This window comes from Rhinoderma darwinii, chromosome 2 (assembly GCF_050947455.1).
Source record: "Rhinoderma darwinii isolate aRhiDar2 chromosome 2, aRhiDar2.hap1, whole genome shotgun sequence".
NCBI lineage: Eukaryota > Metazoa > Chordata > Amphibia > Anura > Rhinodermatidae > Rhinoderma > Rhinoderma darwinii.
Window position 1 is genome coordinate 149539748 of NC_134688.1, and position 26440 is coordinate 149566187.

Consider the following 26440-nt stretch of genomic DNA (forward strand, 5'->3'; position numbering starts at 1 on the left):
CTTCCAAATGCAAATGCCACACCTGGAATCAATTCTAGACCTTTTACCTGCTTAATTGATGATGGAGGGAATAGCCCATGCAGCCCATTAAATAGTTTTTGAGATAATTGTCCAATTTCCTTTTGGTCCATTGAAAAAGAGGCAGCTACATATAAAAGAGATGTAATTCCTAAAACCTTCCTCAAATTAGGATGTGAATACCCTCAAATTAAAGATGAGAGTCTGCACTTTAAGCCCCTATTGATTATATAACTGTATATTCAATATGTTTTGGTAAACCGCTAAAATGCAGAAACTTGTGTCACTGTCCAAATAATTCTGGACCTAACTATATAACTGAGAGTGTGATCGCAAAATAGATTCCCCCAATCTTCTTGGATTTAAGTACTGAAGGCCTGTATTAACAGAGATGTTGGGAATTGAGTTATGTTGCAGAAATTACCTAATTTGCAGGAATTTATAAAATTCTTTATGGGAAATGGGGAAGCAGTCCTGTAAATATTGGAAATGGAAACGACCAACTTTGTCGTAAAGGCTTTGAATAGCACAAATACCCTCTGATACATTCTAATCTAAATGATTTATGTAGGGTATTTGGTTGTCTAGTATTGCGATGGGAATCGAAGAGGGTTAGGTTGTCGTGGTCTTCGGTGTGACTTTTTAAAAAGAAGGTGCCAGACCTTATGAGGAATTTGAATAGAGGTCAAGTAAGTTGGGGAAGCTTTCTATTGCCACACATATATGTAATGATTCTCATCTGTAAAGATTCTTGGCTGCACAGGTGGTTTTCAGGGGTCACCCAATTCTTACCAGCCATTTAGTGCCACCAATGGGTTAGTTGATCAAAGATGCAGACATGATGGTAGTCCTTCAAATTGGATACCCCTAGTCCTCCTGTCAACCTATGTTTAAGGATGGAAGCCAAAACGCGGGGTCTTTTGTTCGAGACAAAGCAGACATTCATTTTTGTGCTGAGGAAAAAGGGTTGCGGCAATGGGATTGGAATGGTTTTAACAGGTTCCCGACCGCTGGCCGTATTTATACGGCCAGCGGTCAGGGTCTCTGAAGTCCGCCGTATAGACTAATTACGGCGGCACTTCAGAGACTGTGCACGCGCGATTGCGTGCACACAGCTCTATGCCCTGGCTGTTGCTAACAGCCATGGGCACTGGGCAGAATGTCAGGGGCCAATCTGATGGTCCCTGAACATGTGGTCGCTGTGAAAACCTATCGCAGCGACCACATTTGTTTTATTTTGACTTTTCTGGCAGTAAATCTCCTGCCTCTTTTTTCTTCTCCTCAAACATTGTTTCAGTTTGAGGAGAAGAAGAGACTCGAGAGAATTGCTGCCAGAAGATTACAGTGAAAAAAAATACAGTTATACTCTAAAACATTCTCTGTATAGATAGATTTCTATCTATCTATACAATCTATCTATCCATCTATCTTTTTTTCTATCTATCTACCTTTCTTTCTTTTATTCTATTAGAATAGGCAGGTAGGGAGATATAATTCTATATATATATATATATATAATATATATAACAATAGCGGTTTATTTTTTTGTTCGCGGTAGTGTAGATATATATATATACCAGTTGGTTTGTGTGTTTTATAAAAAAAAAATAAAAATTTGTTTAGTTAGTGTTAGTTACGCTATGGCGAGGAAGTTGTTTAGCGCCGAGGAGGCATACGCCATGCTGTGGTCTGAGTCGGAGACCGCATCAGAGATGGCGTCCGAGATGGAACCTGTTTTAGGTAGTGACGATGACAGTGTCACTTCAGGTTCATCTTCAGGGGACGTTGTCCCTGATGCAGTTGAAACTGCAGAACATGAAAGCGCAGGGCCAAGTAGCGCTGTAGCACGGGACAGCCTGGTCCCTCCAGTCCAGGCTCTTGTATGGGCACCTGCCCCATCTTTTGGGCCTAGAATCCACGGATTTACTGCCACTCCTGGCATAACCGTGGACAATACAAATTTTGACCAAATGGATTACTTCCATTTATTTATAACGGACGACATCCTAAATCAGATTGTCCACGAAACTAATTTATATGCCACTCAATATATAAGGCAGAAACCTTCATCCACCCATGCCAGAGATTGGACGCCCACCAATTTGCAGGAATTAAAAACATTTTTGGGGCTCACCCTAAATATGGGTATTGTCAAAAAGCCGTCCATTAGGTCTTACTGGTCAACAAGACCCGCCCAAGCCACTCCAGTATATTCTGCAGTAATGCCCAGGTCTCGTTATGAGACAATAATGAGGTTCCTCCACTTCAATGACAACGCACAGGCCCCCCCAAGTACCGATGCAAACCGGGATCGGTTGTTCAAAATAAGACCGCTAATAAATTCCCTGAATAATTTATTTCTGCAACTCTACACCCCTGAGCAGAATGTAAGTGTGGACGAATCCCTCCTCAACTTTCATGGCAGACTTAGCTTTCGCCGAATATCTACCTTCCAAAAGGGCAAGATATGGCATTAAGCTCTACAAATTGTGTGAAAGCGGGTCAGGATATACCACCGCCTTCAGGATTTATGAAGGGCGGGACCGCACAATAAATGTTCCTGGATGCCCCCCTGATCTTTCCACCAGCAGTAAGATCGTGTGGGAGATAATGCAGCCTCTGCTTCACAAGGGGTACCACCTGTACTGCGACAATTTTTATTCCAGTGTGCCCCTGTTTAGGCATTTGCATGCTGCAAGGACTGGGGCATGTGGTACCATGCGCAAAAACCGAATTGGTTTTCCACAGCAATTAGTGGGGAAGCGCATGGTAAAGGGGGACTCCTGTGCTTATGCATCTGAGGAATTGCTGGCGGTCAAGTTCAGGGATCGCAAAGACATGTATGTGCTAAGCACGATTCATACCGCAGGAACAGTGGCAGTGAGGGAAAGAGGGGCAACATCGGACAAGCACAAACCAGTGAGCGTGTCCGAATATAACAAGTACATAGGGGGGGTGGATTTAAGCGACCAGGTTTTACAGCCCTATTTAGTAAAATGCAAAACTAAAACCTGGTACAAAAAAGTGGCCATTTATTTGTTACAGGTGGCCATCCACAACTCATTTGTGCTCTATAAAAAAAACAGAGGCAGAGACACATACCTGGATTTCCAGGAAAAAATTATTGAAGGCCTCATTTTTGATGTTCAGGAAACCCGAGAATGCCCCCAGTCTGAGGATGTCACGCGACTGACTGAAAGACACATCATCAGTCGGATTCCCCCAACACCAACCAGAAGCAACCCCCAGAAAAAGTGCCGCGTCTGCAGAAAAGACGGCACCGCAAAGATTCCCGATATTTCTGTCCCTCGCAACCAGGCCTGTGCATTGAGCCATGTTTTAAAAAATACCACACTGTTCTGAATTATTAGATTTTAGTTAATTCGTTGAAAATATATTTGCCCTACATTACTTTTTTATTTTTCCCCTGATTTTACCAAGGGTGAGGGAGGGAATGGGTGGGGGGTGGATGTCATGTTTGATGTTTTCTACAGTTCATCTGCTGGATAGTTCCATTTGCATAAACCTGCAATTTCTTATTTTAGAAAACCCCAAAAAATAAATTCCCATTATACCCCTAGATGAATATTTTGGGAATTCTGCTTCAAGAGCAGATATTTTGGAAGTGTTATAGAAACTCTGTTGAGTTTTGTACAACCAGCTTTGAAAAAAAGCGATTTGTGAAATAAGCTCCTACATCTCTATGCGATAATAAGGCCCACATATTTGGTATCCCCATGCACAGGAGAAGTGGCAGAATGTGAGAGGAGATTAATTTTGGCCGTGGTCTATACCGTGTGTGAAAAATGCTATCATAAACTGACGCATTTGCTAAAAAAGCGCTGATTTTATTTTGTTCCATCTTATTCAAGAAACTTTCAGAAGAAAACTGGACTGTCTAAAAATATGATAAACCCCTAGAAGGAAACCTTGTGGGGTCTACTTGTGTGAATGAAGTCATTTATGGGGTGTTTCTAATGTTTCAGCAGCATTACGCCCCCCAGAAAACAGTATGCGGCTATAAAATCAAATGCAAAATTCCTGGACCGAAAAAGCCAAAAAGCCTCCTTTTATGCCAAGCCATGGCACATGCCCGCACAGTGAATAAGGCACACCTATTTGGTATCCCCATGCACGGGAGAAATGGAAGAATGTGAAAGGAGATTAATTTTGTCCGTGGTCCATACCGTGTGTGAAAAATGCTGGCATAAACTGACGCAATTGCTAAATTCTTGCATTTTTTTCCAATTTTGCCCACTTTAGAGAAAAAAATAAAAATGATATATACTGACAAATGCCACTAAAACAAAGCCCTATCTGTCCTTTAAAAAGAGTGTAAAATTCAAAGATGAACTTTATTCACCTGCAGAGTTATAGTCATCTAAAGAAGCGCATAGCAAAATTGTGAAATTTGCTCTGGTCATTTAGCTGTAAAACAGCCTAGTCCTTAAAGAGGCTCTGTCACCAGATTTTGCAGCCCCTATCTGCTATTGCACCAGATCGGCGCTGCAATGTAGATTACAGTAACGTTTTTATTTTTAAAAAACGAGCATTTTTGGCCAAGTTATGACCATTTTTGTATTTATGCAAATGAGGCTTGCAAAAGTCCAAGTGGGCGTGTTTAAAGTTAAATTTTCAACTGGGCGTGTATTATGTGCGTACATCGGGGCGTTTTTACTACTTTTACTAGCTTGGCGTTCTGACGAGAAGTATCATCCACTTCTCTTCACAACGCCCAGCTTCTTGCAATGCAGACACACAGCGTGTTCTCGAGAGATCACGCTGTGACATCACTCACTTCCTGTCCCAGGTCCTGCATCGTGTCAGCCACATCGTCACCAGAGGCTACAGTTGATTCTGCAGCAGCATCAGCGTTTGCAGGTAAGTAGCTACATCGACTTACCTGCAAACGCCGATGCTGCTGCAGAATCAACTGTAGCCTCTGGTGCCGATGTGTCCTCGCTCGTCCGACACGATGCAGGACCTGGGGCAGGAAGTGAGTGACGTCACAGCGTGATCTCTCGAGAACACGCTGTGTCTGCACTGCCAGAAGCTGGGCGTTGTGAAGAGAAGTGGATGATACTTCTATACACAACGCCCAGCTAGTAAAAGAAGTAAAAACGCCCAGATGTGTACACACAATACACGCCCAGTTGGACTTTTACTTTAAACACGCCCACTTGGACTTTTGCAAGCCTCATTTGCATAAATACAAAAATGGTCATAACTTGGCACAAAATGCTCGTTTTTTTAAAATTAAAAACGTTACAATAATCTACACTGCAGCGCCTATCTGCTGCAATAGCAGATAGGGGTTGCAAAATCTGGTGACAGAGCCTCTTTAACCGGTTAAATAAGTCATTTTGTAGGCTGCCACTCTCCTAAACCAGAAAAAGATGAATTTGGAGTATTGTCAATTTTTTTTTTTCTAGGATGTCAAGGAGTGGTGGGAAGTTAGCTAGATAGAAATCCTATGTGGGTGTCACCAGTGTGATGCCGTGGTATTTACTCTCTTCCTTGTTCCTGTCGAAGCGATATAAAGTTTGCAGCTTATGAAGAAGTTGGAGGGTTGTGTTAATCGGCAGTATTTGAGATTTGCTTTAGCTAATTTTGTGATAAGAGATCTCACTGAATTGACGTAAGACTTCGAAAGCAGCCTCCTTGGACGTAGCGGGGTTTGGGCATCATCAGCGAACCATGCAAGTTTTTATGGTTGCAGGCACCTACCTTGATTTCCTGAATGTAAGGGTTCACCTGTATAGCCTCTGCCAAGCGCTCAAATGAGAGTACGAAGAAGAGAGGGGGGCAACAATGCCTAGTTCTGATCGTGAGGGCAAATTCACCTGAATTGTCCCATTATCAAAGCCCTTTGCACTAGGCTTACAATATAGAGTTTTTGTTGCGGAGAGTACTGGTCCTAGAAATGCAAAATTATCTAGGACAAAAGGCGTAGTTCCTTGAGTTGGCTTTTTTTCTAGTACGGTTTGATTTGTAACATGGTGTTTAATCGCTGGTATTCCAGATGTAAGAGCTAGTGATTTGAGTCTAGGAGCCTGGAGTGCCCTATATTTGTTCTCTGGGGAGTAGTAGCGGGTGTTTGGACCTTCTCCTATATGTGTGAGGTCATCTTTCTTTTGCAAGTTCTAAAGTCAGGTAGATTTGTTTTATTTTCATCTAAATCTGCTGAATGGTGGTAAGGGAAGATTGGACATCCTTATCGGTCTCTTTTTAAGCCTGCTGCCAAGTTTGATAAAAGGCTCTCTGCTATATGTCTTATGGGCGTTCCAGATTGTCTGAAATGTAATTGAAGGAAAAGCATTCATTTAAAGCTATTTCTATTTGTTGAGATGAGTCCTACAATATAATATAGGAATTTGCCGTCCATAGGCAAGTAAAGGTTTAGGGAATTGCTAATTGTAATTATTTATTTTTTTTATTTTTTTTATATGGAACCACTTTTTTTTTTTTAAACTTTTGTTATTTAGTCCAAATAGAGGACTTTAACATGCGACCATTTGATTGCTTCTACATTGCTTTGGTATACTCTGTATACCAAAGCATTACTGCCTCTGAGTAACAAAGTGAGCAATCTATCAGACCGTGCCACTTTCATGGCAACCCATCTATGCATTGCGGGGCACCAATGGATGACAAAAGGAGCCTCCTCCCTCTGTCTAACCACCTAGATGCCACGGTCGCTATTGACCGCCGCATCTGAGTTAAGCGGCTAGGATCAGAAGTAACTGCAATCCTGGCCATTGCAGCAGAATTTGGGCTGTATACTAGAGCCAACACCCGCTGCAGATGGCTTTGGGCACATCTCCTGTGCCGGCATCATAATTATATCCATTTGCAGAAAGGCACCGCCAAAATGGATGTACCGTTAGGACCAAATGTGGGAAACAGGATATTAAGTGTCAGGGTGCCCAGCAAGTAGTCCTGATCCTTGGACTGTATAAGGTATTCAAAAGAAGATCTTGCAGCACTCCAATCAGACCTGAATAAACTACAATTTTTTTGTATCGCCTATTGAGTGCTGCAAGATCTTCTTTTTAATACTTTATACAGTCCAAGGATCAGGACTGTATAAAGTATATTGGAATATATTCCATATATTTTTAAATCTAATCTTAATCAGCATGTTGATAGTAGTTCTCTCATGAGTAATAAACTATACAGATGGTTTGTCTATTAATTTGCAAGAATTGCTTATTATATATGATCTCTCTTTTTTAGTACCATCACCAGGTCAACTTCAGCAAAGAGTACACAGTTTGGGGAATTTCCCAGTGTCTGTGAGGCCACTGCTGAAAGCAACAGCCTATGTCAGCCCAACTATACAAGGCAATAGTGGCATTCCTCAGTCGACTAGTCTACAATCTTTATCAAGTTCTGGGATCCCAATGCCCAACAAGACTACAAGTTCATTGCCTCTTGCAAGAAGTGGTCTACCAAGACCAGCTTTGTCTAGCGCTGGTGCAAGTAGTATTCCACGCAGCAAGATTGCTACACTACCACGCAGGTAATTTGGAATTTTACAGACATTTAACTATGGTACTACTTTTTTTTTGTAGACTGTTCTGCTCTTTTTTTTATTCTGTTTCTGCTCCTTACACCTTATTGTACTTCTGCCTCGTTCCATAGGACACATTACTGGCTGTATGTTATGGGACCTCTTTACATATAAGTGACAAAACCATGCCACTGATATGTCTGCTCTCTATGGGTGGGATGTGCCATTTGTTTCCCATCATTTGAACGTTGGACTGTAGCAGTCATCTTTAGGGTATGTTCACACGTAGTCAACCAAAACGTCTGAAAATCCAGAGCTGTTTTCAAGGGAAAACAGACCCTGCTTTTCAGACGTTTTTTTACCAACTCGCATTTTTACCAACTCATTTTTTTACCAACTCGTTTTTGGAGCTGTTTTCATTGGAGTCTATGAGAAAACAGCTCCAAAAACGTCTGAAAGAAGTGTCCTGCACTTCTTTTGACGAGGCTGTATTTTTACGAGTCGTCGTTTGACAGCTGTCAAACGACGACGCGTAAATAACAGGTCGTCTGCACAGTACGTCAGCAAACCCATTCAAATGAATGGGCAGATGTTTGCCGACGTATTGTAGCCATATTTTCAGACGTAAAACGAGGCATAATACGCCTCGTATACGTCTGAAATTTGGCCGTGTGAACATACCCTAAATATGGCCACTGACAGCATCTGAAATGATCTGCTGTCAAAATTATGTTTTATTGAGACTTATGCCGTGTTCGCACGGGCCGCATACGCTGGTTAAAACTACGCAGCATATCGGACCTAGAACTCACAGAACATTCCATCCGAAAACCGCACCACATCGTAATGCAGTTTTTTGGGCGGAATTTGCACTGCTGAAAGGAGCGCAAGAAAAAAAACAACGTTCCATACTTACCCCGGCGACGCATCCCTCTGACGTTCTGAAGCTCGGCCTCCTGGGCGATGTTTTATCAGATGTGACTGCTGCAGCCTGTGATAGGCTGCAGCAGTCACATGGGATAAGGCGTCATCCCTGAAGGCCAGGTTGGAGCGGACAGAGTTCTGGGTAAGTATGAGGTTTTTTTTTCCCCCCTACTTGCGATTCTGCTGCAAAAGTCGCAACACTTGGCTATTTGTTGCAGGTTTTACTTCAACCTTAAAGTCAATGGGAAAAACTCACAAAAGAAAAGCAAAGAAAATTTACTCAAAATGTAAAAATCCGTACCGCAGGTCAATTTATGACCGTTTTCCCTGATTTTCTTTTACGCAACGCGGGCACAAGATTTTTGAAATATCATACACTTTGCTGGTACTGTAAATGCTGCGGAAATTCTGCACAGAATTCCACACAGGGTGGATACGCTGCGTAAAAGTACACACCGTATCCGCTCTGGCGGCCGCAGGGAAAAATTGTCGTCCAGTTTTTCTGCCAGAATGAACGCCTGGAAAAATAGAAGTAAAAAAAAAAAAACCCCATACTTACCCTATGACGTCCTGCAGACCGGCCTCCTGGAATGACGTTTCATCTTATGTGACCACTGTAGCCTATGATTGGCTGCGGTGGTCACATGGGATGAAATGTTATTCCAGAGGGGGCGGCCTGGATGAAGAAGCACAGAATTCTGGGTAAGTATAATTTTTTTTCTGAATTGCGATTCTTTGCGGCGGAATCGCAGCTTTTCCGCTGCAAAAATTGCAAAATCTGCTGTTTGTTGCGGGTTTTACCTTTCTATTTAATTTAATGGGTAAAACCCGCAACATAAGAGCAGCTATTAAGCAAATACAATTGACATGCTGCAGATTAAAATTTCTGAGCGTTTTTTCTGCTTCTCATTTACGCAGCGTATGGATGGGATCTTTTCAAATACGTTGAACGAAATACGTTGTGGAAAATCCGTAGAATTTACGCTACGTGTGAGCCAAGCCTAACAGTGACTCATGCCACAGAAAGGCATGAGAGAGCTCTTATGCATAAAGTAATTTTAAGCTAACTATACAAAACTTTAACAAACAAACAAGACCTTTGAGTAACAAAGAAAGTTGTGATAGGCTTGCAATCACAGATAGGTCCTTGTTTCCCAGAACATGAATATTTTGGTGTACCTGGACTTTATCTCCATGTATATTTGTTTTTGAGATTATAACGACAGTATAAAAAGCCTTAGATCTAGATGTGTGTTTTACCTTTAGCTGATCATATTTTGGGGGAAATGACAGGAGCTGATCTAACTATATTATATTAAATATGGAAGCCCTGTCTATTTTACCTGGTTCCTCCTATATAATGTTAATACTGGACTGAAATCACATAAAACTGAACATGTACAATTGCTATACAACTGAAGCATTAAAAAAAAAAAAAAAAAAAAAACCTGGTCCTGAAGCAGTGTAAACCTACAGCTCATGAAGGAGTTTTTTCTTCAACTATTCTTCTAAATATTGTAATCTCCAATATAATCCGTCAAAACAGACTTAATTTGTAATTTCCGGAGATGGTAAAGGGAGACTGTGATAATTTTCAGGTAACACCAAAGGAGTTTTCCCAGTTCCCCCAGTGATCATACTGTAGCTGAGACCCCTATATTATCTGTTCATTTCCATACTGTTAGCTTTAATTAAATGTAATAAAACCATGTAGAACATTTAATTAAAAAAAGTAAACAAAAGTTTAGGAGTCTGTTAAAACACTCAAGGATTGAGGCAATTAGAATTTTTATAGACCCAATACAAAACAACCCAAAATCATAGATGCCAACAATACATTTCTAGACACCGTGACCACCTCGCTCCTGGGATTTGTCCAGCCCTGCTGGAGGTAGTATTGTCAGATCATCTGGTCAGTATACCAACTGGGAATATAAAATGTGTTGCTTGTTAATTTTTCCAACAAAGATTGATCTCGGGTTATGTGAAGGAACACCCAAAACCACCAGAGCCACAAAGCAAGATTAATCTCTGTGAGAAAAAGGAACCAGTCAAACATGTTTTGGATTTCTGGATTTGTTGGTATGCTTAATGTACCTTATGATTTGATAGTGGTTTGCTCTAACTATCTTATGTTTCTGAATATAAAGGTGGTGAGCCACATAGAGGTGTTTTCAAGACTGTAAGAACATTGCGGTAGCAGAATTATTCAGATTCTGAACATTATACTACTTGGGAGGTTTTTGATTGATAAAATGCCAGTTTACATATAAATATACACCAAGGACATAAACATAACTGGCATATTATCAGGCTAAAACGTGTAGAGTAGATAAGGGCAGAGCTGGGTTTGCCACCATTGCTCAGAATCAAAATGACTTGAGCCTTTATAATATTTTCTGACCTGTCTCAATGACCTATCCAGATTTTGAAAGTCAGTGTGAAATATTCCCTTAGGTTTAGTGGAACTGCTACAAAATACCAACATCTGTTTAATAACATACATACAGTATCAGAATTTTATCAGTAATTGATGGTATTTTAGGGATATTCGAACAAATGTAAAACTTTATACAGTTTATTTTTCCTCCCTCAAATGCGCTTTTTTACAATTTTTTTTTTAGTTTCATTCAGCCTCCGAAGACCCTTTCACCACTGAGCACTCTACGCGATGGAAACTGGAGGGATGGATGCTACTGAGCTGTTATGAATAATGATTTTATGAGTAATGGGTATCCCAGCTGGCTGGGAATAAGACCTGTACGACAACCCTGTTCTTTAATTTTTAATATTTGTAACGTGTGTTTTGTGAGCGTGCTATCAAAGACAACGTAGCTCCTTAATGTTTGCTGTGGACTCATATGCATTTCATAACGATAACTTTGTTTAACAAAATGTATAATGTATGGAACGTATGCAAAGATGCATCAGCAAATAATATCATTCATGTACATTTTTTTTTTTTTTTTTTTTTCTTCACACTTTTACACTTTTTTTTTTTGTATTTTTACCTTGCCAATGCACTTAATCTGTTTTTGTACACCGAAGTAAGCACTGCAATATTGGTCACTACAGCCTGTGGGGATTCTGTGTATTTAATGTAAAATGATATAACACATTGAATGACAATTCACCTCTCAAGACGCTGCTTCACTTTTGTGCCATAAAAATATTGTTAAATACATTTTTTTACCACATTGTATAGTATGAGATTTATTAGTAAAACACATAACACATTTTTGTTTCAAAGCACAAGGGTCATGAAGAAGAATCACTGTAATGTTTTACAAACCACCTTAAATAGGTATTGTTGCTTTTTTATGTTTCATGTTAATTTATTATTATTTAATGATTTTTCATTAAAAATGGAATTGCTCTGCAGCACTACTGCATTGGGGAGTGGGGTTTTCTTATGTATACAATTTTACTTAATCAAAATACAAAAAAAAAAAAATCAAAGGTCTCAATGGACATAAAACTTTTTGATAGGCGTTTTACAAAATTAAATTGCACTAATGCTTTAATAAGACAGTATTGGTTTCATAACAATGACCTCTGTATACTGCAGTTTTGGAATGTTTCAGTAATAAAGATTATTTTTCAGCATTTGTCTGATAGGTTTTTAATTTGTCTATATGCTTGATGGTTTAGTCAGATCATATCATTACATCCAGCTTATATCAAGAGCTACCCCTTTTTCATTCAAATTAGTCAGTCTTTATATGTGCTAACTTATTCCACTACACCGTATGCAAAGAATATGTTCATTCATTTATTTCTGTTAAAGGAGTTTTTACCAGAATTGCAAGAATGGGGGTCCCGAGTCTCTTGTTCCTCCTCACTTCTTGACTGCACTGAGGAGGGGCTTAAATGTAGCAGCGGGTGAGCATGTATGCTCCCGCTCCGATCAAAGTCTGTATGGGAATGACGGCAACAGCTAAGTACAGCGCTCTGCTGTTTCAGACCCATAAACCTTGAATGGATGGTCGGCGCATGCTCGATCGCCGCTATATTAAAGCCACTCCTCCCTGCAGGGGGTGCACTGAGGAGGAATGGGTTCAGGACCTTGTTCTCGCGATCGGTGGGGGTCCCAGTGGTGGGGTGCCCAGCGATCGGACTATTATCACCAACCCTATGGATAAGTAGTAATTTTGGATTCTGGTACAACCCCTTTAATAAAGATCGCTACAGATAATCTAGTATAAAACAAAAAACGCCAGATTTTCAGAGTTTAAAGAGGCTCTGTCACCAGATTTTGCAGCCCCTATCTGCTATTGCAGCAGATAGGCGCTGCAATGTAGATTACAGTAACGTTTTTATTTTTAAAAAACGAGCATTTTTGGCCAAGTTATGACCATTTTTGTAGTTATGCAAATGAGGCTTGCAAAAGTCCAACTGGGCGTGTTTAAAGTAAAAGTCCAAGTGGGCGTGTATTATGTGCGTACATCGGGGCGTTTTTAATACTTTTACTAGCTGGCCGTTCTGATGAGAAGTATCATCCACTTCTCTTCAGAACGCCCAGCTTCTGGCAGTGCAGACACAGCGTGTTCTCGAGAGATCACGCTGTGTCGTCACTCACAGGTCCTGCATCGTGTCAGACGAGCGGGGACACATCGGCACCAGAGGCTACAGATGATTCTGCAGCAGCATCGGCGTTTGCAGGTAAGTAGCTACATCGACTTACCTGCAAACGCCGATGCTGCTGCAGAATCAACTGTAGCCTCTGGTGCCGATGTGTCCGACACGATGCAGGACCTCTGAGTGATGTCACAGATCTGCACTGCCAGAAGCTGGGCGTTCTGAAGAGAAGTGGATGATACTTCTCGTCAAAGCGCCCAGCTAGTAAAAGTATTAAAAACGCCCCGATGTACGCACATAATACACGCCCACTTGGACTTTTACTTTTAAACACACCCACTTGGACTTTTGCAAGCCTCATTTGCATAACTACAAAAATGGTCATAACTTGGCCAAAAATGCTCGTTTTTTAAAAATAAAAACGTTACTGTAATCTACATTGCAGCGCCTATCTGCTGCAATAGCAGATAGGGGCTGCAAAATCTGGTGACAGAGCCTCTTTAAAGGTGTATTCTACTTTATTGAATGTGCTGGTTGGAAACTTCTGTGACTTTTTGAATCCCTAGCACAACACTACTTTGGAAAAATTAAAGATTTAATTGGTGCCTTATAGCTTATATATATATATATTCATTCATATTTGGTGGCAGAGCATTGTGTTGCAGGTCCTGGTTAGAAGTAGGCTTGTAGCAACACTTTGGGCACAACTAATACCATGTTACACCTCGTGCAGGGGCCGTGGGGGCGGTTAAATCCCTGTGTCAGGCACCGATCCCTCCGGCACTGCACTAGGCATAACACTGTGCATATGTTTTCGGAGTGATCCTTTAAGATGGTAAAGGTACCAATACATTTACCAAGCTGTTATTTTATGACGATTATATTGGTTATATCTGTTTTCTAGAATTGGGCTGCTGTACATCATACATACATCTAGCACCTGAAGATGAGCATGAAGAATTAGTTTATATTTTGTCACAACGGGTTTTGTTTTTTTCAGTGAAAGTAATCCCAAGAAAACAATGTATTGTAGAAAGGCTACTTTTAACACTACAACTAAATAACTAGTTGGATTATTTAAAGAGGCTCTGTCACCAGATTTTGCAGCCCCTATCTGCTATTGCAGCAGATAGGCGCTGCAATGTAGATTACAGTAACGTTTTTATTTTTAAAAAACGAGCATTTTTGGCCAAGTTATGACCATTTTTGTATTTATGCAAATGAGGCTTGCAAAAGTCCAAGTGGGTGTGTTTAAAAGTAAAAGTCCAACTGGGCGTATATTATGTGCGTACATCGGGGCGTTTTTATTACTTTTACTAGCTGGGCGCTCTGACGAGAAGTATCATCCACTTCTCTTCAGAACGCCCAGCTTCTGGCAGTGCAGATCTGTGACGTCACTCACAGGTCCTGCATCGTATCGGACACATCGGCACCAGAAGCTTCAGTTGATTCTGCAGCAGCATCGGCGTTAGCAGGTAAGTCGATGTAGCTACTTACCTGCAAACGCCGATGCTGCTGCAGAATCATCTGTAGCCTCTGGTGCCGATGTGTCCCCGCTCGTCTGACACGATGCAGGACCTGTGAGTGACGACACAGCGTGATCTCTCGAGAACACGGCTGTGTCTGCACTGCCAGAAGCTGGGCGTTCTGAAGAGAAGTGGATGATACTTCTCATCAGAACGGCCAGCTAGTAAAAGTATTAAAAACGCCCCGATGTACGCACACATAATACACGCCCACTTGGACTTTTACTTTTAAACACACCCACTTGGACTTTTGCAAGCCTCATTTGCATAACTACAAAAATGGTCATAACTTGGCCAAAAATGCTCGTTTTTTAAAAATAACGTTACTGTAATCTACATTGCAGCGCCTATCTGCTGCAATAGCAGATAGGGGCTGCAAAATCTGGTGACAGAGCCTCTTTAAGTACACATAAGGGGTTATTCTTATTCAACTATTTATTGATAATGTAATTTGAGTTTTGTATGATTACATGTAGTACTTGTCTCAGTCATGCTGCACAGCGTATCCGCCCTGAACATTGCAGGGAATGCCGTCCGAAAATCTGCATATTGTTGTGCGTTTATTTGGGCGGGATTTCGACACTGAAAAGCAGCACCAAGAAAAAACCCAAAGTGCTCCTACTTATCGCCTCCCTTTTTTTCTGTGCGTGGTCTGGCCTCTTGGGATGCCGTTGTGGGTCCTGTGATTGGCTGCAGCGATTACATGAGATTAAATCTCACCCCAGGAGGCCAAACTGGAGAAGAAGCAGAGAACTCTTGGTAAGTATACATTTTTTTTTTTTACTTTTGATTTTTGCGGTGGAATCGCTGCGATAATGTCGCAACACACACTACTTTGTTGTGGGTTCAAGCACCCCATTGAATTCAATGGGGATACCCGCAACAGAAGAGCAGCGATTCCACAGCATTAATTGAAATGCTGCGGCTGAAGAAACCACACCTCAGGTCAAATTATGTGCGGTTTTTTTTGGCGGCTTTTTTCTGCTGTGTGGAGACGAGATTTGTTGAAATCTCACCCGCACTGCTGTTACTGCAATGTGCTTTGGATTTGCCGTAATTAATCCGTTGTGGAAAATCCACAGTGTTTACACCGTGTGTTCCTACCCTTAAAGGGGTTATGAGTAAAGCAGTAGAAAAAAAAGCATTTATTCAGAAACACAGCTTGTCTTCAGTTATATAAGGCTAAGCTCTCCCTCTAAAAAACATGTAATGGGGCACTTGCATAGTTTCTCCTAGAGAGCAGGCAGTGACACAGAATAATTTGCCTATACAAGCTATGATAGGGAGGGGGAGGAGCTGCAGCAGAAATTACACGTCCCCTGAACTGCCAACCTAAGAAAAATCTAGCAGCTAAATGAATGTGGAGATCTGTGGATCCATGTAAGATACGGGGCTGGTTCTAGCTTTGTAAAAAAGAAATTGCTGTGCACTAAATTATGTCTGATTTTTCTTTGTTTTTCATTAATTCTGGGACAACCACTTTAACCAGGGCTTGATAATGTCTCATAACATCCACGGCCTTAATTCCCCGAATAAAAGGAACAAAGCCTTTCTACAAGTCTATGCATGTTGATATTTTGTTTTTACAGGACACTCCTTTCTATTCACGATCCTGATTGGCACTATCTCTTGATTTCAAGGGCGATCAAAGGTAATCCTGTTACGTTACTTATCTTCTATGCCACCGATAAAAATAAATACTTTTTTTTTGTTACCAAATGCTAGATGCGGTACTCCTTTACATTTCCGGTTCTCTCACAATGAAAGGTGATACTAATTTGGATATTGACCTTTCCCTGGGCAAATCCGATCCCGTACGTACTAAGCAATTTTTTACAGAAAGAACCGTGAATAAGAAAATACAACTAAAAAGTAATATTTAATAGGTATATGTTAAGATAATAGTGGCACCCAATGTTTAAAAATTGTGATTGATATTCAATCACCGACAGCTTGAATATCCTGACGTACCACAGAATTCCTAACTGGTGGATAAGTGATAGTGGGATTATTATTAAGGGTACAGTCTAATGCCAATGAAGCCCTTCAACTGAATTGGCTGATGCACTAGAATGATACCCTGTTTTCCTAATATCAGCTTGTCTGAATTGTATACACAATGTTGCAATTGATTAAGCATTCATTCTCTACGCGTTTCCCCGTCCCTGTATGTAAGAGGGATCATCAGGGGATTACAATGCATTGATTGGACATTTGAGCAGTTAAAACTGATATTTAACAGTTGGGGTATGTTCACACTCAAAATGGCTTTAAAATACGGAGCTGTTTTCAAGGTAAAATGGCTCAAGTAGTGACATGCAGTTCATTTTTTATGGGGCGTTTTTTTACGCTGCATTTTTACAAATGCCTGTGTAACAAAACACCCCGTAGGAACGAGACACCGTTTTTGCCATTGAAATCAATGGGCAGATGTTTGGAGGCGTTCAGCCTCTATTTTTTGTCATTTTTCGGGGCGTGTACGCCTGAAAATAAGCTGTGTGAACATACCCTCGATGGAAAAGTAGTTAAAACTGCTGACCAAGAGCCCTGATGGTGGAGTCTTCCTGCTCGATGTTAAGCCGCACACAGTGGCCAGAATGCCAGTTATTTAAAGATAGAGCCACATCCGGCCGCACACCTCCAAACCCCACGTCATTAGGTTTCTGATAGGCCTGACGAACGTGTGGGTGTGTATATGATGATGATGCGGCCGAAAGCGTGTGTTCGTTGCTATAGACGCTGCTCTGCTCAACAGACTGAATCACAACAAACAGCCATGTCTACCTCCCTACACAATAAAGGGAGCATATGAATGGAGTCATTAAGTCCCAATAGTTTGATTCATTTAAGCCTACATGTTCATTGGGATTTGTGCGCAAAAGATAATTATCCAAGTTGCCACCTCTCAAGGAAGGATGCATCCTTTCTATGCCTCGAAACTTAATGCAGCCAGGGTCTCCCCCATGACATTGACAAACGTGTCTGGCTAAGGGAGGATCTTCCTCCCTTAGGATATTCCCTATATGGTCAAGAATAGGCCGTCCAAATTGGTGGATAGTCTTGCCCACATAGTTAATGGGGCATGGGCAAGTAACCAAATACACTATCCCAGGAGTCTTGAAATTGACAAAGTCCCAGTTAGAATATTCCTTTCCTGTGGTGACACTCTTGAAGGTTTTCCCTCTACAGATATATTGGCAGGCCTTACAAGACCTGCACCCGTAGGTGCCCTTCATATTAGTATGAACCAACCACATAGTATTACTACTCAGAGGGACTAGATGGCTCTTGACAAGGCGGTCCCTTAAATTACAGCCTCTGCGATATGTCACATTTGGCTTAGATGTCACCACTTCATTCACATATTCCCCAATATGATTTTAACATAACACGTTTAGATTCACAGTCGAATGTACCTATCATCCGAAGCATACTATCATTACTATCACGTGGATGTGTTACCAGTAGGTCCATTGTAGTTGAAGCCACTGCGTGATCACGTGCCCCACTAGGAATTATTCTTGGGTACCCTCGCCTCAAAAACCTGCCTTCCAGTTTATCCGCCTTTACATTAAAGTCGGAAAGGGAGGAACAGTTTGTCCTAACGCGAAGGAACTGTCCCTTCGGAATTGCACGTTTTGAGGGGACCTGGGTGATGGCTACACCAAGAAAGTAGACGATTGGTGGCTGTGGATTTGCTGAACACCCTTTTAAACGGTGATAGTGTAGATCCGGTGGCCGCTGGTCTCACTCACCCCAGCAGCCGCCAACCTCTTTGTCCTCTGTGCCGACGTCTCTCCACACTGGGACGCCGGTGCACTCTGCTCTCTCCAGCGCTTTGTGTCCGTAGGGTGCACGTGCACTTGTCCCCGTTTATAGGGGGCCAGCGCTTGCATCAGGAATATTGACCACAGCCTATGCCAGCACACCCTGGACTTTAAAATGAGCCCTGCCCACTACCTCTTTGCCTGAGCAATGTGTCTTTTCCAGTGTTTGTCTGCAAAGGTTCCCAAGCTGTATCCTGTATTCCCGTATCTAGTATCTGTGCATGGTTTTTGAACCTAGTCGAGTGTCTGAGACGAATGCACTATTCATATCCGGTGTCTGAGCCAAGTCCAGTGTCTGAGACGACTGCACTATCCCTGTCCAGTGTCCGAGATGACTGCACTATCTGTGTCTGGTGTCCGTGTTTAGGTAGTGTCTGAGATTACTTCAGTGTTCAGGTCCATTTATCCAGCACAAGCCTGCTTCCGGTAGACACTAGGGCGAGAGTACCTGGCTTGTGCTCTGTCATGAACTTTCCATGTCAACAGCTGCTACTCCGCTATGGCGGATCGGCCCCGTAGGTCCACACCCCACAGTTGTGACAGTTTGCTCAGGCCATGGACCCTGCTGGTCAATTCAAGACGCCGGTCCAAGCAATGCAAGCAGATATGTGAGATCTCCGAGCATGCCAGGATCAGCTTTTGCTAGAAGTCAATGCTGTTGCCACACGCATGGATCTTACTTCAGTTGCTGCACCACCTACTCCACTTCCCGCCAGCTCTTCACTCAGTTCTGTGTCTGAAATTTCCTTGCCACTTTCTCCTCGTTACAATCGAGACGCAACAACCTGTAGGGGCTTTCTCAACCAGTGAAAGATCCACTTCCAGTTGTATGCACACCTCTTCCTGTCTGATCTTACCAAGGTTGCCTTTACTGTCTCCCTCCTCTTTGGCAAAGCTCTGGCATGGCCAAACCCTATCTGGGAACGTGAGGGGCCGGAATCTTCCAACCTCCAGCTGTTCCTGGAAAATTTTTGCACAGTGTTTGAAGAACTGGGCCAAACGTCTTCTGCATATGCTTCACTTCCAACTCTCGCCAAGGGGAGACGACGGTTGGAGAGTATGCTATCCAGTTCCATACTTTGGCAGCAGAGCTTGCCTGGAATATTGAGGCCTTGGTGGTAACCTTCTGGCAAGGATTCGCTCCTTAACTAAAAGATGAACTGGAGGCCCGAGATCTTTCGTGTTCCTTGGATGCCCTAATTCTTCTGGCTACTCAGATCGACATGAGGTTTGAAGAATATGCCCAAGAAGTTCGTAGGGAAAAATGGTACTACAGACTGGTGCCTAGGTTCCAGAGACCTCTGCTACATACTTTGGTTGTTGTCCCTGAAAAGCCGATGCAGGTGGACAGACTCGGGCTGTCTGACCAAGAGTGGCAGCACAGACGTTCAGCAGGGTTATGTTCGTACTGTGGCCATAAGGGTAATTTTGTTCATCAATGCCCCCAGAAGCCGGGAAACTCCAGCACCTAGGGTTGGTAGGAGAGACAACCCTAGGTGGATCGAATCCTACTGCAGAATTCTCTCCCAAGTGATCGATTCCTGTAACAATCCCCTCTGGTGATGAATTGCACTCCGTTTCTGCTTATCTGGATTCTGGAGCGGCTGCGAATTTCAACCAACAGGCCTTAATGGAACGTCTCCACTTACCCACGACTCCTCTGGAGAAACCACTAGCAGTCACTTTGGTGAATGGTCACCTCTGCCGGACCAAATTCTTGCCAGTACTGAACCTCTGAAGTTGCAAGTGGGAGTTCTTCATTCGGAACTAATAGCTTTTAATGTTCTGCCAAAAGCTATTAACCCTATTCTGCTGGGACTACCTTGGCTTCGTCAACACGCTCCTGTCCTCGATGGGAATTCCGGAGAAGTACTCCAGTGGGGATCCCGATTTCTTCACCGCTGCCTCCCTCAGGTTCGTCCTGTCCAGTCCCCAATACCTCAGTCACGCGCTTGTCTGCCTTCACACTATACCTGTTTTGCAGATGTCTTCAGTAAGAAGGATATATCCAAAGAAGAAAATTTACCACAACACTGGACCACAGATGGGTGCACGCCTCAATAGGACCGGATCCATGGTCCCCGATACCAGATAGACCAAAACAGATGAGGAGACAGCATTTCCAACATATGCCAGCTTTTTAATCACCCGTGCGACGTTTCAGTCCAACAGGACCTTTCTCAAGCATAGTGAACACAGCAATACAAAAGTATTTAAGGACTCGCAGAGTCAACAGTAATAAAAATGTGATTAGTACAAAAACAGTTTAAAAGTATCTGTGTATCATAAAACAGTGTAATTTAAAATCACAATCAAACAACCTAGGTGCTTATGTATGGATCTATAAAAACAGTAAGGGACTGGTACATCAATAAGCAGTCTGAATATAAAGTATTATGTTAATAAGTAACAAACTCACCAAGTTTGTGTGTGTGTTCAAAATCGATTGCAGGATATTGTATCTAGATGCCAGATGGATCTACTCCTGGTGGATTACGGCGTCCCGGAAGTATAACATCCACGTGTATAAGGTAAATAACTACGTATACATCTTGAATTCAAACTGCGCATGCTCAAAAAGCAGTATCGCGCGAGACTACGCTAGTTATTACTCGGGCATGCACAGAACATGTATTCACTGCACGGCGGCCATTTTGGAAAGTGGCAACAACCAAAATAGAAGCCAATGGGGATCGTCATCGGAAATGTAAGTATTATTGTACTATTTCACAAAAGGGAATAATTGGTAGGACAAACAGGAGTAAGGGACTATAATGTAATTATCTATGTTAAATCATAGAAAGTGGCACATACATACTAATGTGTATACATTCAGACAGGGTGCACGTTTAAAGCAATGGCATTATTTATATTTCCCACATAGTCTCATAAAAAGTTCCTAATTCCACAGAAAATGTCAATTTAATTTTTATCCCTTGGCCTAATCCGTAAGGGACAGAATAATTATGTCTAACCACAAATATTTCATGTATATTATCGCCGCAGGAAGAGATATATTCACAGGATTCCGAAAACCAGAAGAAGCAGTCCATTCAACAAATTGAATCTGCAATAATAATAAAAAGAGATATTCATTTAGATATATATATATATATATATATATATATATATATATATATAAATGAATCAGAATTTAAAATGTGTTAAATTCACATAAAGACAGATGATGTATAAAGATCAAGTAAGGTACATAGGGGGAACACGCACGTTCCAATATATGACATGCTCAAGTGACTACACCGACTTTGAAATCTATTTTTAAACCATATGGGGCAAAGCAATTCAACTTGAAGATCCATTCAAGTTCTCTCAGTTTAAGTCTGGAGACTCTGTCCCCACCCCTTCTGTGTAGGGGTATATGGTCAATGATCCAAAATTTTAGATTACCGACCACATTCCCCGCCGATACAAAATGTGCTGACACTGGGAGTTCTAATTTTTTAGTTCTAATGGTAGATCTATGTTTATTGAGACGAGCCCGACATTCCTGGGTAGTTTCCCCTACATATAGAAACTTGCATGGACACTGTAAAACATAGATGACATGAGATGACGCACATGTCAAAAAATGTTTAATGGGATAAGTCTTGCCATTAGTCGGGTAAACCAACGTGTTCCCTTTTATCATGTTGTTGCAGTTAATGCAATTGAGACACAGGAAACAACTGACGGTTCATGTGAAGAGGCCCGACATCAGCATGGACAAGACGATCCCTTAAATTTTTCTGTCGTCTAAATGCCATCCTAGGGGGACAACCAAATTGGGGACCAGATTTAGTAAGATTTGTACAAGGAGAGGAGGGCGCCAACACAGGAGGAGGTACAAATCCAAGACCAGAGAGAACGAGACGTCAATGGCAGTCGGCACCTGGAAAGGAAAAGAAAGCCAATTAGAACAACTTGCGGTAAATATTTCCTCACGTCCTCTTTCCGACACTGAGTTGAAGTTGTTGAACAAGGGACTGTCTTTTTGCCCTGCATCTAAAATTGACTGGTTCCAGTTAGAACTAGATTTACATGCTTTTTTCCGCAGGATTAAATTGAAACATTTTTTTGGTACCCAGAGCGTGCCTCAGGGCAGTAGTGCACAATGTGAATTTGCGTTGAGTAAAGCAGGTCTTTTTTAAAAAAAATCAGTATGGCAACCATATGTCTGTGAACCAATTATAGATGCATTTACAACTATAGTCAAACAAAAGGTAAACAGACTTCGGAATGAGTTGGGTGAATCATCATTGTTGCACCCTAATTTAACCAGTGCCGAATTGAGTGCTTTGAAGGATTTGTCTGGTGACGTGTTGTAAAGGATCTGCCAGACACAGCTTCTGTGTCGACGCCCGTGGTTAATCAGTCTGCACCTGCTCCTAAGTCTGATAGAGTGACTCGATCTGCTACCACTCAGGCTGGTAGGCTCAGGAGTGGGAGAAACTATCACAGCCTGGCCAGATGGTTCTAGCTCCCGCCCTCGGTCTATTTATACCTTCATTTCCTGCTTGTCTCTGCCTGTGATTCTTTCCTGTTTCCTGGCTCTGCTGCTCCTGCTATCATTATTGACCTTGCTTCATTTTGACCCTGGCTTTACTGACTACGCTCCTGCTCTGGGTTTGGTACCTCGTACACTCCTGGTTTGACTCGGCTTGTTCACTCCTCTTGTTGCTCACGGTCTTGCCGTGGGCAACTGCCCCATTTCCCTTAGCTTCTGTGTACCCTTGTCTGTCGTGCACATATTGAGCGTAGGGACCATTGCCCAGTTGCACTCCGTCGCCTAGGACGGGCCGTGCAAGTAGGCAGGGACTGAGTGGCGGGTAGTTTAGGGCTCACCTGTCTGTCTCCCTACCCCGTTATTTCACTTGTCCCTGACGATCAAGCCGGCCGACAAGGGCGGGGCCTTGGTCATCATAGACACGTCGCTATACCTGGATGAAATCGGAGGCCAAGTTTATGTCATCAATGTATATACAAAGGTCTCGGGTGACCCTATGTTTAGGATCCAGAATAGGATCGCGCATATCCTCTCACAGGCTTTGTTAGCAGGGATTATTGATAAAGATTTATCAGAATTCCTTGTCGTTACACATCCAGTTACTCCTGTCATATACTGCCTTCCCAAGATACATGAGTGTCTAAATAAACCTCCAGGACATCCTATAGTTTCGGGGAGAGACTCTATGTTTAACCCTATATCAATATTCTTGGATAAGATACTTAGAGTGTTTGCCATTTCAGCGTCCTCATATATACAAGATACAACTGATTTTATAGTGAAGCTATCACACATTTCTCTGACTAGCGATATAATTTTGGTGTCTTTTGACGTCTGCAGTTTATACACGTCCATTAACCATAGTAGGGGTCTTAGTGTAGTGAATGATGCCCTACGTAGGTCAGAATACTCGGCTGAGGGTATGCAATTTTTTATGGACCTCTTTGAGGTGATTCTCACGGAAAATAATTTTTTATTTGCGGACTCCGATGTTCAGAGGAGGGGGACCGTCATGGGCTCGAATGTGGCTCCCACATATGCCAACATGTTCATGGCGGCCCTTGAGGAGCGCCATGTCTGTGTCCCACCACTTCAACCATGTTCTGAGGTGGTGGAGGTACATAGACGATGTGTTCGTGATTTGGACCGGTAATATGTCACAATTGGAAGACTTTTTGGGTTCCTTAACCGCTTCCCGACCGCCCACTGTATATTCACGTCGGCACTTGCTGGGCTCTGTGCAGTGCCGACGTGAATTCACGGTGGGTGTTAAAAGCACGATCCGGGAGTCTCAGAGTAGCGCTGACACCCGGATCGCGCTGTTATCACCTGCCTCTGGTCCCGGAGATATGATCGGGACCTGATTAGTTCAGGTCCCGGTCATGTGATCGCAGGGAAAGTGTGTTGTAGCAACGAACTGGAAAGTTTGTTGCTATAACAAACTGGAAAGTTTGTTGCTACAACAAACTTTCCCGGGGACCGATTGCTGGTGCTGCAGTCGGTTATAAGGCAGAATCGGGGGCCATATAACAGCCCCCGGGTCTGCCATGCACAGCAGCCTATGAGAACCAGCCGGATGCTGGTTCTCATAAGCTTCCTGTCAGTGTGACTCTCAGCGTCACACTGACAGTTTATAATACGTTACACTACCTAGGTAGTGTAATGCATTATAGCAGCGATCAGTGCTGCCAGTCTTCAAGTAAAACAAGTAAAAAGTAAAAAATAAAGCAATAAAAAAGTTTTATAAAAGTGTAAAAACAAGTTATAAAAGTTACAAAAAAAATAATGCTTTTTTTCCTATAATAAGTCTTTTATTATAGGAAAAAAATGAAAATGTAAAAAAAAGTACACATATTTGGTATCACCGCGTTCGTAACGACCGAAACTATAAAACTATAATATTATTTTTCCCGCACGGTGAACACCGCAAAAAAATAATTAAAAAACAATGTCAGAATCACTTTTTTTTGGTCATCAACCCTCCCAAAATAAAGAATAAAAAGTGATCAAAAAGTCGCATGTACCCCAAAATAGTACCAATAAAAACTACAACCCGTCCCGCAAAAAACAAGCCCTTACATCGCTTTTTTGACGGAAAAATATAAAATTATGACTCTCAGAATACGGTGACACAAAAAATAAATAATTTTATCAAAGTGATTTTATTGCGCAATCGCCACAAAACATAAAAAACCTATATACATATGGTATCGCCGTAATCGTACCGACCCGCAGAATAAAGTAAAATGTCATTTATACCACACGGTGAAAAGTGTAAAAAAAAACATTGTCAGAATTTATGTTTCTTTGTCACTTTGCTTCCAAAAAAATGTAATAAAAAATGATAAAAAAAATCACATGTACCCTAAAATGGTAGCAATGAAAAGTACAGATTGTTCCGCAACAAATAAGCCCTCACACGGCTCCGTTGGAGAAAAAAATAAAAAAGTTCTGGCTCTCAGAATATAGCGACGCAAAATGTGCAGCGCGTTCCAAAAGCAGATGAGATCGGGCGACCATTTATCAGTGCGACACCGGCCACATATCTGCGGATTATTATTTATGTACCCAATTATTATACCCTCTTATTATGTCCTGATGTTCTCCGCACAGGTTACATATGCCCCCACATCATAACTGAAATACCAGCAAAACCCCAAACAGAACAGTTACCAAGCAAAATCTGCGCTCCAAAAGCCAAATGGCGTTTCCTCCCTTCTGAGCCCCACAGCGTGCCCAAACACCAGCTTAGGTCCACATATATGATATTTTATATCCGGGAGAACCCGCTCAACATTGTATGAGGTATTTGTCTTCAGTGGCACAAACTGGGCACAACGTATTGTGCATTAAAATGGCATATCAGTGGAAAATTTTAATTTCCAATTTGCACCATCCGTTGCGCATTAACGCCTTGGCGCACCACGACTTAATAGCATGTCGTGGTGCGAGGGGTTATATATGGAGCGGACTCACCCGCTGCGCCCGCTCCATATTCTGCAGGTGTCAGCTGTGTATTACAGCTGACACCCGGGACTAACGGACAGGAACAGAGATCGCTCTTACAGGAGCCTGTAAAATGACATTATACTGCAATACATTAGTACTGCAGTGTATTGTACCAGCGACCTAATGATCGCTCGTTCCAGTGGGAGGTTTCCACTGTTTTGGTACCTCAGGGGCTTTGCAAATGCGACATGACACCCGAAAACCATTCCAGCTAAATTTGAGCTCCAAAAGCCAAATATTGTTCCTTCCCTTCTGAGCCCTGCCGTGTGTCCAAACAGCAGTTTATTACCACATATGGCATATTGCTGTAATCAGGACAAATTGCTTTACAAATTTTGGGGTGATTTTTCTACTTTATTCATTGTAAAAATTAAACATTTCTATGTTTTTTCAGAAAAAAGTAGATTTTCATTTTCATGGCCTATTTCCACTAAATTCAGCAAAAAACCTGTGGGGTCAAAATGCTAACTATACCCCTAGAAAAATTCCTTGAGGGGTGGTAGTCTTCAAAATGGAGTCAGTTTTGGGGGGATTCCACTGT

The 26440-nt window shown here is 42.1% G+C and overlaps 1 protein-coding gene across 3 annotated transcripts in view; it reads left to right on the forward strand.

Annotated features, from left to right (window-relative positions):
• Positions 1-12058, forward strand: part of SLAIN1 (SLAIN motif family member 1) — a 52699-nt gene extending 40641 nt beyond the window's left edge. For all 3 annotated transcript variants that reach the window (XM_075852372.1, XM_075852371.1, XM_075852373.1), the window contains 2 exons: positions 7255-7540; positions 11080-12058. In XM_075852372.1, coding sequence (XP_075708487.1) covers positions 7255-7540; positions 11080-11155 — 362 coding nt within the window. In that variant the 3' untranslated portion in view covers positions 11156-12058. The remainder of the gene's footprint in view (positions 1-7254; positions 7541-11079) is intronic.
• The last annotated feature ends 14382 nt before the right edge of the window (positions 12059-26440 follow it).